Here is a 13,192-nt window from a genome sequence, read left to right as displayed (position 1 = left end):
CCTAACAGTGCAGTTCCACAGACAAAAATACTTAAGTTCTCTGAGTTTTCCTTCTTGCAATTGCACCTTCACCACTATTTCTCTACTGACTTTTTTTCACCTCAAGGTGCCACATAAATTATCATCAACAGGAAGCAACTTTCCAAAACAGCTGGGTGCCCAGTTTGAACCAGAAACCCGCACCTAAGTAACATGACCCCCAGGAATGCCAGACATCGATTAGGGTTGTTTGGAAATGCTTTACTCCAAGCTGGGCAGCACACAGGGGGTGGTTTTCCAATCCCCTACACTTGCACAGGCTGGACTCTGACATCTAAAGCACTACCAATACTTACAAGGAGAGTGGAGGAATACAAGTAGGAGTGGAAAAAGGAGGCAGCTTACCTTTTTCATTGCTATAGAAGATGGAGATGATTTTATGCCTGGGTTTCCTCTCTTCTGGGACAGAGGGCAGGGGTTTAAAGCTGTTGTTGGTCGCCAACTGGTCTTTGACCCCTGCACTGAAGATAGCACTGCTCATCCGGACGGGAGGGGCAGGGGGCTTGTCTTCCAGTTCTCCGTTGTCAGACATGGTTCTCAATAGCTAGGGGAAGCCCTGGAAGAGAAAAAAACGTGATTTGAACACAGGAAAAGAGCATGGAGTACACAAATGTACCATTCCTTCTGCTGGCAGAGGGGAAGGAGGCGTGAATTCAACTCTGAGGAACGCAGACACTGACGCCTCCACCAAAGGAAGCAAATCCCTTCCTCATTCCCACTTCTGGGCCACCCATTCATTTGTGCCAGCAGCAGCATTTGTGGGATGGAGCGACAAACATTTCCAGTGATAAAAGTAAACCAGACCAAATGAGCAATTCCCAGATCTGGTTCTCTGTTCACACAAAGGGCCTAAGTACAACATCCTTTGGGGGTAGCTCTAGTCCAAAAAGCTTCATGCTCTAGTACCAAACAGCTTTAAATGCCTTAGATGCTTTCTTTACTGTCATTTATCAGACAAGACCTCGGGGACAAAGGAACAGCTTATGTTTGTAAGCCGTAATTCAGCACACTATCCACATTAAGCCACACTGAAAACATCTCTACCCAAATCACACAGCCTACATTAAAGAGCTCAGCACCAAGATCCACAGGATGCACTCCACTTCTGAATGACGCTTGCACTGCTTCCCCACTTGGTGCCAAACTTTCTCCACTTGCAGAAAATAACATATAGTATCACCACAATCCTCTGAATCCTCAACAAAAACATGAGCAAAAACACGGGCAAACAGCTGCTACAGCTACAACCACAGCACGATATAACATCTACGTGACACACACCCCATTCAAAAAGATCACTGCTAGCATTTCCTCCCTCCTTGTAGTGTTTTGGAGATTTTTTTCTGACCACCAGGAAAGAGGCAGCCTCCCTGCTACAGAGTAAAGAGCATGGAGAAAGATGTACAGAAAATACTTGTCAATGAGAGGTAACAAACAGTAACAATTCCTTTGTTTGCTCAAATGACAAGCTACCTCTTTGGAACAGGAGCCAGCACATCTTTGTGTTGACCTCCTCCTCTCACAGCAGTTTGAGAGGGAAATGGGAATTTCATTGGGAAATGAATGGCCTCCTGGTGCCCACCAGCTTCCCATCACACCTCAAGGCATGACACACGTGATCAGTGTCATTCACAAGAGCCACGACAAGGCAGTGCCATCCTCTCTCAATTCCTGTGCTCCCAACAACATAACACCTGCACCCTGCCCAGCAGCAGAACTACAACAACACGGACTGCCGTTCCTTGGCATTTCACAGCATGGGTGAATGCTGCCAAATCCCAGCTCTAGAGGGACACAAGTCAGGCCAGCAGCCTGGATCTCCAGGTTTATGTTGTGAAGCTCAAAGAGATTGACATTAATTATCCCTATAAATGACCATGAAAGAACGTAATTTCTGTAAAGTATCATCAGAGGCACAAGCAGCACAATGTTCTGGCACAGCAGTAGAAAGTGGACATGAGCTGGTTGCTCTGTGACTTGGAGGCCAGGAGGAAGAGCGCTGCAAGCTGTGCAGCACCCAGCCCTGCCCTGGAGCCCCTCTCAGATGATGGAATTGTAAACAGACCTGCCACCTGAACGTGGCTGCAGGGATGCAGTTGTGAATCAGGCAGTGAGTCCCAACACTCTTCCAAATCCATGTACTGATTGCTCTTTCAGATCTTGCAAGTTATCTGCAAGATTGTCTTTTTTTCCACTGTAATATGAGTGACAAAAATTAACTATCCTGCAACCCAATAGGAGGCCTGAGCAGCTAACCCACAGGGATTTTAATTCCAAATGCTTCCCTTACAAGACATTGCAGCAAGGACATGCCACCCATTTGAGATGTATAAAATAATGTATTTGCTCTATAAACATAAATGTACAACAGATCCACCAAATCAAACGGATATATACATGTATATATTCCTATACATATACAGATATATTTAAGTCAGGTTTGGAGTGATGATAGTACAGGGGACCATAATCTATGTCCCTTCTGTTAATCAAACCTCAGAAAAGAGGTGGATATAGGGTCCTTAGGGATCCAAACAGGGACAGGAAAAACAAAAAATGTCTTCTTTGCAACAAACGCAATCAGACAGCCAAATAAACCATAGCAGGTAAATAAGTGCATCACATAACCTGAATGGCAAAACAGTACACTGGGCAAAGAAAACAACATCATGAGTGCCCTTTTGTATTTTTCTAAAGCAAACCCTATTACTTCCTCCATCTGTGCAGTTTTTCTGAGCTGTCTGGTAAGAGCAAGAGCAGGATCTAAGGATAAACCACCCACCTGCATCTGAAACTAGACAAGAACAGATTTGGCCCTTCAAACCCACAGTGACTCCCCACACACTCCCTTGGAGAGGTCAGTCACTAAATTAACAACACTGTCACATGGTGTTCAGGCTACAAATTAAAAAAAACTAATAACCTCACACCAAAAAAAACCAACCAACTGCACTTCCGCTGATATAATTTTAAAATAAATTTCTCACTCTAGTAAAAATCCTTCATTTTCAGTGACACAAGCAGCTCATCACATACTTAGTCTTCATCCAAAACATACTATTCCTTAGAGCTCAAGAGAAGAGACTGTGAAGTAACAAGTAGGAAGGATATGGAAATCCAAATCTATTTCAGGAGAAAATCAGGGCTTCAAGGAACTGGTGTAAAACAGATACTGGTGCAGAGCATCTGAGCTGCAGCTCTGATCAGCTGCTGACTGTTCCAAGTGTTCACAGAGATCTTTGACCTCGTTCCAAGTACAGCCCAGGAGCTCCACAGCAGGAAAACAACCTGTGTGGCTGGTGGAGCAAACTGGAGTGACAGAAAGGGCTCAGCTTCTCACCTGGAGGACTGGCTCCAGCACCAAAACCCTCCCAGTTTACTACATTTGTGGTCTAGGAAAACCTCAGCTTGAAGGAAAAAATTTAGCTGTGATTTATTTAACAAGACACGGTAGAATTTCTGAGCAGCTGTTTCAAAGATCATTGATAAAATAAAGTGCTGAATTCAAACCTAGTTTGTACAAAGGCCCATTTCAAAGCATGGGCAGCTTTGAATTCATCATTTAAATAAATGACAACAGATCCACTCAGGCCAAGTACGTCACGAAGCACAGTTCCGATCCTTCAGTCATCATTGGAAGTGAAAAATCAATCATTCTGTCCAGGTTCAAATCCAAACAGCTCTTTCTTCTGCACTCAGCTGAAGAAGAGAGCACTTCCCCTCACCTTTACTCCCTATGTTCATCATGCAAGGAAAGTTTCCAGGGTGTCAGGAAGTATTTGGAAATGGCTACAGAGGTTTGGCATTATGGGCAATGACTGGAGCAGGGATTTAAAAAAATAAAAAAAACTATTTTAAAAGTAGAGTGCAAATAGCCCCCAAAGCTCTGCCTCTGCTCTCCCAGCCCTTAAAGAGGAGAAGGAGCCTGCTCAGATCACAGCAGCCAGACGGAATCATTCCTGCACCATCACCCACATGCCTGCCCTGCTGATTCATTCCTTGTGCAGGGAACTGTAAAGATGTGGGGAATTTTTCCCCCAGTGCCTGCCAGGAGCCTGTAACCCAGCAAAGAGGATGTCAGGTTTGTATTCCTCTGACACAATCAGACAAGGCAAGTGATGGTGGGTCTTCAGCTTGGCTGAAAGACATTTACTGAAATAGTTAACCTGAGTTTGAGCAGCCTCACAAAAGTATGCTAAAGGTAACACATGGAGGAGGGATTCACTTTCATCTTTGCCAGTGAAGGAAATACCAGTAATAATAATGTATTCAAACACATCAGCAGCTCCCCCACAATCGCTACTCACACTACATTTAACACAAGAACTAGAAAGCAATGGATTGAACCACAGAGTGGAGCTGAGAAGCTGCAAATAACACTTAACTACAGCCTTCACACAGGTTCAGTCCCACCACAGGACACAACTGCAGCCCATTACACTTCCAAAAAGACAGACACACAAAGAGCTAAAAGCTTTTCTCCCCACGGTTCTGCTGCTTAACCCACAAAATATTCACAGGTGTCAGTGCTGGTGACCACAGGGCTCTGATTCTCAGTTCTCATCCCCAGTACATGACACTCCTCCCTCCTTTTGACAAAGGCTTCTTGCCCTGCACTGGGGCAGTGAAAGTTAAGCGCTCTCTCCATCCTAAGCAGCCAAAGAACAAATGTGCTCTTCTGCAGAGGCAGCAGCAAGTGTCCAGCAGGGTTTGGGTGCCCTAAATGCCTCACCACCAACGCTTGGAGAGCTGGAATCAGGTTCCTCACAACTGCAACTCCTATCTCCCATCAAATCATTTCGCTTGGAAATGATCTCTCCGATCACTGAGCCCAACAGTTAACTGAGCACCATTAACCTTTCCACCTTTGCCCAGAGAGGCTGAGGTGAGACACACACAGGGAGCTCCTGGTGCAGTTTAACCCACCTTCTGTCCCTCCCAGGCCCTGGAGGGACCTGCCCGCCACGTTCACATGCGCCAAGTTTCATTTTTACAATCTACATCCTGCTGCTCACTGTCTTTCCCCTTTTGGGGATGGAAAGGGCCCGAAAACCCACGGTCACGGCCAGGTCACAGGAGAGAGACAGCCGTTCGTGTGTCTGATCCTGGTGGGAAAGCACCCAGAGAAACGTAACGCTGCCAGTGAGTAAAGGCTGAGGCGAGGATTGGGCAGCGCTTTCAGAAAGCTGACAAACACACGCTGCTGCAGCACGTCAGTCTGAATGCTTTGGCTTTGACTTGCCCTCTTTTGTTGTTTGTCCCCCCCCAGTTCCCCTTGTGCGAGCATAAAGCTGGGCTGCTTCCTGAAGGACTTCCTAAGCGCGGCTCCCTCGTGATAGGGATGGAGCCTGACACGCACTCCCATCCCAGCTGAAGCTCTGCGCTGCTGTGCTGCTCCCCTGATTCTAGAAAAGGACAAATGTTTTTCTTCTCAAACTCGCTGGCAGACAAGGAAAGGAAATAAAAGGAAAAAAAGGAATAAAAGGATGGAAGGAAATAAAACAGAAGTTAATCATTCTGCTATCTGCTATAGCTCACATTTTCCCTGGAGCACTTGCATTTGAGCAGATTCAGTTTTAAATCCGGATTACGGCGCAAAGCCCTGAGCAGGGGCAGGAGGATGGCAGCGTGTGCCAAACCAAACAGCTGGTGTACCAAGTTCTCACATCACGATGACCTGAATTTGTCTGCCTAAGAGGTTCAAATTAATATATTTGAGCAGACTAGGCTGCACCTGTATTTCACTGCCTGGGATGCAATGCAAAACTACATCGGGCTACAGCTTGGAAAAAGAAACCAAAACAAAACACATCCAGATCAGAGCTGCTTGATAACATGTCCCTAAATTCCTGCTGCTGGCACACAATACTGTGCTTTACACTGCCACTGAGCTCTGAGGAGCCAGAGTTTAATCAGTGAAACACATCAAATAAATCTGTCACAGGAGCCTCAGAGAGCTGCCAACTGAGCTCAGCTCTTCACTGCAGGTAAATATTACTCAGCTGATTTACTATCGGCAGCACAACACAGAAGGAGCAGCACAAACATCACATTTAAGTACATTTGACAGGGCTGACCTAAAAAGAGGAGTAACAAGCTTGAGGTTAGCAAGGCATTAAGAAACAACCACTTTGCTTTTGATGTGTCACTACAGTTGCAGGACACTTTTGGGACAGCACCTGAATTACAAAACACTTGGGCCATGCACACAGCCTGAAGGCAGCACAGCAAAATTGTCTGTGGCCTGAGAGAAGGAACTGAAGAAAAGAGAACAGGCCAGAAATGAAAGAAGGGCTGCTGGTGGGTGTCCCTGCAGAGGACACCAGGGTTGAGAAGAGCGAGTTACCACTGCAGCATCTCCAGGCAGCAGCTTCACCACTTCCTGGAGGGCCTTATGGGGCCACTGGCAACACTTGTCACTGCATCTGAGACAGCCACAGCCAGAGCAGAGGAAAAGAGCAAAGGAGATGTCCGGGAAACAAATCTCCAAGGCAGAAGGTGTCACGTGAAAAAGAGCATGGAGCCAGTGAGAACAATACAAGAGCTAGTGTGTGATGCTCCAAGGAAAGACTGGTGTGACAAGGCAGATTTGAGACAGTCATGTCCCACTCATGCTTTATTTTATAAAAATCTCTGCTGAAAATGCCTGGAGACTCATTCCCACTGCCCCCAGGCCACCAGCGGTTTTGGTAGTTTGCTTAAACACCGCCTCCTAATACCTGAAAATCACCATACTGGAAGAGATGAGACTCAATGCTTCATTTTTCTGGAAAAGTTACGCCGTTTTAAAGTGGAGATTGGAGGGCTGCTTACTTTATCAGGTATTCAATTTTCTTAGATCAAACAGATTCTGGAGTCCAAAAAAAGAATGAAAAGCCTCCAAGGGTATTCTTCTTTTCTCCCTGCCCCCCTCTTTTTTTTTTTTTTTTTTTTTTTTTTGAAAGGCTCCTGTTGAGCAATAGATTTCCTGTGATTAGCTCACTTAGTGCTGATTATAGCTCACTTCCTCCCAGGGATTAGCAGAAAGCAGCTTTCTGACAAGTTTTTATTCAGATGGTGCTACCTAGCCACAGCTTCCTGCCCCATCACTAACAGCCTCTTAGTTCAGCAGCTCAACAGCTTGAAATTATTTCACTGCTGCAGAAAAATTCACAAAACCAGCACATCTCAGACTGTCCTCTCCACGAAAAACAAAACAAGTCTTTTGGGATGTCTAGCTTTCCAACTTGAAGCATTTGGATCCACGGGATTTATTTAATCAGATCCAAAAAGGAGTTTTCTGGAACAGAACGAGACTACCTTCAGAGACTGAAAATACTTATCTCATCATTTCAACCGAGAAAACCGTGCAAAAAAAAAAAAACGGCGGAGGCAGACAAAGAATTGCTTTCTTGCAGACTTGGCAAACGTAGCCCCAGATCTTGTGCCTGCCAAGAGAGGACTCGTGCAAAAGCACGGACAAGAGTAACTGTGATAGTGGCCAGGAAGAGCCAGCGGGATAATCTGTTCCACCTGCGGATGCTCCAACGCAACACGCGGCGCTCGGAGCCATCCCTCCTCTGGAAAAGCAGGTACCAACCTCCATGGCATGTGCTGGAACCTCTTCCTCCAGCTTTAGGGGGTCTCAGAAAAGAGGATTTGGTCAAAGCCAAACCACACACCCGCGAAAAACAAGTTATTTTTGTTTAGTTTTCCTTTACGGGGAGCGCAGAGGAACCTACACTAACCTAAAATACTCTGATCCCCTAACTTACAACAGAAAAACGATGCAGTTGAGAGAAGAGCTGGAAAAAAAAACCAAAACAGAAATAAAAACTATCTGAGCCAAACCAATTTGTCATTAAGATTTACAAAGGGACACAGTAACCAAACCAAAGCCACCAAGTTTATAAAAGAGGTCAGGTCCCTCCTTGCCATCTTCACTTTACTGCTACAGGTGGCAAAGGAAACACGTAATATTCCCACTCTTAACGAGGGTGGTGGAGAACCTCTGCCTGATTTGGCAAAATCCAACTGGATGACACACAGAACGTATCCAGCTAAATTCTTTGCAGTTTGTCTTTTTCCAACCCATTAATTTCCTTACGATTTTCGCTGAGTCACGCAAATAGAAGGGAAACATAGCACAAATAACCGCCGTTTAATTGCCAAGTGATAAAGAGATTGGGGGGGAAAAAGAAGATAATCACGGTTGAGTGCAAGGAATTTAAAAAGCAGAGAAGAAATTATCTTTAGCACAGAAGAAGGAATAGCCAAAACTGTAATAGATGTGCTTACCATGAAGCGAGTTACACAAGACAAATATGCTATTGAGGGGAATTTGAAAGGGTTCCTAAGGCTTCCTAAAGGAAAATATTCTTCAAACCCATTGCCAAAGTCCATTACAACCTGGAGCAATTACTGACTCCATAAGGCACTGAGCAGATGTGCAAAGTCTTGCACTGAAAATGAGCAACCGGGCTGCAAAAATGTTGTTTTTGAACTCAAAAGGGGTCTTTTGAGGAAGATCATGACTGAAAAAAATCAACAGGGAAAACGTGAGTAGGCCCAGACTACTGCCAAGATGGGCAAGAGTCCTGATAAAAGCCCATTAGTAACAGCAAATTTAAGCAAATTAACGATATTTGGCTCACTGAATACTGGGGCCACCTGTAAGCCGTGATTCATCTTCACTTTGTCCCTTGAACCCTGCAGAGCACTCAACACCCACCCAAGTCATCACTTCTGCTTCATGAAATAAATGTGGCTCCGCTGAACTGCGGTGGCATTTTACCACCAGCAAACCAGGAACCGCTTCTCTGCTTTCTGGCCTCTGAAAGACCTCAGCCACCACAGGTGACAGTACCAGATGGGCCTCAGAAATGACTTCCCAACTGCCTTGATTTCCCGTTTCCCCTAAATTTGCCAAGAAAACTCATTTTAGTCGGCAGCTGATGACAGCAGCACACAGCAACGAGCCAAGAGAGATGAGCTGATGGACGCAAAATCCCATTCCCGCCTTTCTCTGAGGCAGCCCTTGCAGGAACACAGAGGTCTAAGGAGCCTGGTGGAGGAGGAATGAAATCAAGAGGGATCCAAGGGATCCATTCCCACCCTCTGCCGCAGGGCTGGGGAGTTGCCGCCTACCCACCAAATCCAGGCCACGCTCCGTTTTATCCAGCCCGCAGCCAGAGTTTTCCTTCAAGGAACCACTGTGCAAAGATGCATAACGATAACACGTGCTCCAAGGTGTTTGAACCGGCCTGTTCAGCGCTGAACAAGGAAATTATCTTTCTTGTGCCGACTGAAAATCCTGAGTCAACGAAAGGCAGACAAGGCAGCCGGCGGCGGGCGCAGCGCATGCAAATCCATGAGTCGGGGCGTTTGTGCTTACTCATATTTCACCACCTAGCAGACACTCTTCAGCCTTTATTTTTATAGCTGAGGTTTTCTAAAGATCAAAGGAGAATGGGGAAAAGGGCAAGCACGGAAAGTTTACAAGAAAATTAAAAAAAAAAAAAAAAAAAAAAAGAGTCTGCATCTCATTGTTGAGATTCTCTCTTAATTAAAGCTGACATTTACGGGCAGGGAGGGACCACACATTCCAGAGCAAAAGTTATTTGACTAAAGGCTGTCGAGGCACCTGTACAGCCTGGTGCATTTCTGTGTTAATAACAGCATTCCCAGCTCTGTAACCTGCAGATTCACCATGCACCAGAGCTCTAAAAGCCTCAGGGCTGCTGGCAAGGTGCAGAAAGGTCACCAGCAACCCCAACACAGAATAAAAGCACTTTTTAAAACGTTTTTTTTAACTGCCAGAAATATTATTGGGCAATGGTGAGACAAGGCCACGGCTTCCTCATCCAGATTTAGAGGTAGTTGGAAAAAGAAGAGGTAACACAAAGTGTGTATGAGGGTGGCAAAACAAAAAAGAACCCAAGGTTAATGGATCTGGCATTCCCTCATTATACTGGTAGAGCTGTCAAATGTCAGCTAAGGGAAAAAGGAATCACAGGGGAGAAGGTAAAGGGGAAAGATGAAATGTCTCCCTCCAGAAGAGCTCTCTCTTTTCATGGGCACCCAGAAGAGAGCTCTTTGTTTCTCTCTAGTGGCTGCCCAAGGCTTGCTCCAACCACAGTAACCAGTGGATAGCGGGAGCTTCAGCTCAGCAGAGCAGTCCTGGGGCCAAACCCTGGATTCTTCTTACAGGAGTGCCAACCTGCCACAAAATGCCACCAGGGGAAATCCCAGGGGACACCAGACAGCTGCTGACCAGACAATCACAGCCCCTGGGAAAGGTTCACCAGATTGCTGAAACCCCGGCGTGACACAAGCTGAAGATGCTTCCTTTCTCATACCCACACTGGACACAAATCCAGCAGAGAGAGTAAAGGCTTCAAGAAATCAAATGCAGGAGCTGTAAATACCAAAAGCACTTGAGCATGGCAAAAACAACCCCCCACCCCCAGAGATGGCTTTGGTGGACACAGCTCGTTTCCCAAGCATATTCCAGCAGCACCACACAGAAACTAGAGACCATTTCTCCTGGGAGAGCTATATCCCATTTGTGTCACAGCAGACTACATTGACTTCTTCACACATGGAAACTTCTACAGGAACTGGGCTCCCTGCAGCATCCCGCTTCTGCACCAGGAAGTTCACTGCTGATAGCTGGGAAAGCTCCTTGGGGAAGGAACCTTAAAGCTCACCTCATTCCTCCCCCAACATGGGCAGGAACACCTGCCACTATCACAGGCTGCTCCATGCTCCAAGCCCTGTCCAACCCAGCCTTGGACACTTCCAGGGATGGGGCAGCCACAGCTTCCCTGGGCAGCCCGTGCCAGGGCCTCCCCAGCTTCTTCCTTCCCAATATCCCACCTAAATCTCTCCTCTTTTATTCTAAAACCATTCCCCGCTGTACTACAGCAACGTGCCTGTGTAAAAAGTCTCTCCCTGTTTTTTATAATCCCCCTTTGGACACTGGAAGGTTTTTCCTGAAGCCTTCTCTTCTCCAGGGTGGAGACTCCCAGCTCTCTGAGCATGTGTTCATGGCAGAGAAGCTCCAGCTCCCGGAGCGTCTCCCAGTCTCCTCGGGATTTACCTGAACAGGTCCCCATTTCTTCTGCTGAGGACTCCAGAGCAGGATGCAACATTCCCAGTGGGATCTTTTAATTAAATGAGAATGCAACATGCTCAGGAAGGGTCACCCCAACATTTCCCTGCCAACAGCAGGTCAGGATGAAACCAGATCTTAGTAAAATACTCGCAGAGCTCAGTGGCGAAACCTCGCTCACACTTCTGCCACAGCATCTGCACACGTGTTTCAGGACAGTCACATCTTCCTTACACTGATGAGGTTTGAAGGTTTATAGATTTTACACAAGGACACAACCCCTTATTTTGTTTTTTCCTGGCATATTTAGGTCTATTAGGAGAGGTGAAATACCTACACGAGGTATATAACCCATTCTGCAGCCAGGGCACCCCAGGCAACCCCTTCCCCATTATTTCAAGACAAAATAAACAGTAACACAAGTACAAAGCACAGCTGCCACAAATTCAAGTTATCCTGAATACTCAGATACAATTCTGAACACTAGACCTGGATTCCTCAACAGAAAAACAAAATACTGCAATGATGTTTTCCTTAAAAAAAGGGGGGTAATGAGCAAGGCAGAGGTGCTCTGGAAATCACTCACTGCAGTTCACACTCCAGTACTCCTGTTGTGACACTGCCAGAGTTTTCCTTGTGTGCTCTTCCAGATTTTCTACTTTAAAATTACTTGCAGACATACAAGCAACGCATTCACTTACAGCTTAATGCAGCAAATTCCCTGAAATTTGGGGTAATGTTCTTGTATGCCTTTCAGGGAGTCACAGCATTCATTTGGACACTGGAAATAACAATTTTTACTTAAAATATTGGCTGCCAGAATGAGTTTTTAAACTAACTTTCTGATTTTTCTTTTTTGACTCATTCCTAGTAAAGCTACCTCTCTCACTCTTCTTGCCCATAAACAGGTTTTTATCTAAAGTGCCAAAGAAAACAATTCCAAACCAACTAGAACTGGTACACAGGTGACAAATCAAAACATATTAAACAGCCAAAAAAAGCACGAAACTGTATCATAATTCAAAATATAGAAATAATTCTTATGCTGATGTGGAAATTGATTTTTGCCAAGCCTACAGGACAAGTACAGGAGCCAGTAAGTAAGGAAAAAATATGAAAAGCCCCAACACTTGTATTAATATGACTACCCCATACACTGCTTACAATTTGTAAATCAAATGTATGATAAAAATTCCCTAAACATACATATTTAAATAAATGTACAATGCTTTATACGCCAGTTGTGAGTGGTTAAACAAATGAATTTTCAAAGTGATTTAATACATCCCAATAGTAATAAACTTCGAGGGAGTTACTATCCATGGGTATTTATATAGGATGCAGCAGCATCACAGCCACAGAAATTGCTTTTACAGCTCAAGAATGAAATACTTTTTTAAAAAATAAAAATACCAAATGAAGGACACAGTTACCAACTGAATAGACAGAAGGCCTGTGAAAACTACAGCCAGGCAGGATAACCAGTAACCCCGGGAATCTGAAGAGCTTCCAAAGGAAGCTGTCAAGTTAAAATAATATTGAAGCAGCTGACAAAACATAACATTGCACTTAGAAAGCTGCAAAAGACTTGGAAAAAATCTACTTACACTGTTGTACGAACTCTGAGTTTAACACATGAGCAGAGGTAACTGTGCCTGTTCACTGAACAATGAATGGCATCCCTATAGGCAGAATTAGAAAATTTCAGGGAAATATGACAGAGCAGGAGTAAAGCTCCATAAAATGCATTGCATTTACACTCCAAAGGATGCAGTTCCCAGACCTTGTTCTACCTTATTATCTTGCCCCCATAACAGCCGTGCAATTACAAAGAAGATGAAGATGTGAGGGTGAGACCTCCAAGACCAATGTCTGACATCTCCAAAATACAATGACAACATGAAGGTGCCTGTCCATGTCACCTTCACACACAGAGACCACCCCAATTCCAAATTAAAGCTCTTTATTTTAACAGAAATAAAAGAGACAGCACTTATCTGAGAGGTCTAATTCCACCGCAAGGGATGCATGATGATAATTATGGAAAAACATTAGGCATGG

General features: G+C 45.1%; 1 protein-coding gene across 1 annotated transcript in view; it reads right to left on the bottom strand.

Moving 5' to 3' along the window:
• Window positions 1-13,192, bottom strand: part of PAK2 (p21 (RAC1) activated kinase 2) — a 42,460-nt gene that overhangs the window by 21,417 nt on the left and 7,851 nt on the right. The window contains exon 2 of the mRNA XM_040074163.2: window positions 385-595. Coding sequence (XP_039930097.1) covers window positions 385-571 — 187 coding nt within the window. The 5' untranslated portion in view covers window positions 572-595. The remainder of the gene's footprint in view (window positions 1-384; window positions 596-13,192) is intronic.

Source organism: Hirundo rustica, chromosome 10 (assembly GCF_015227805.2).
Source record: "Hirundo rustica isolate bHirRus1 chromosome 10, bHirRus1.pri.v3, whole genome shotgun sequence".
Lineage (NCBI taxonomy): Eukaryota > Metazoa > Chordata > Aves > Passeriformes > Hirundinidae > Hirundo > Hirundo rustica.
Note: the sequence above shows the minus strand (reverse complement) of the source record. Positions and strands in the feature narration are given on the sequence as shown.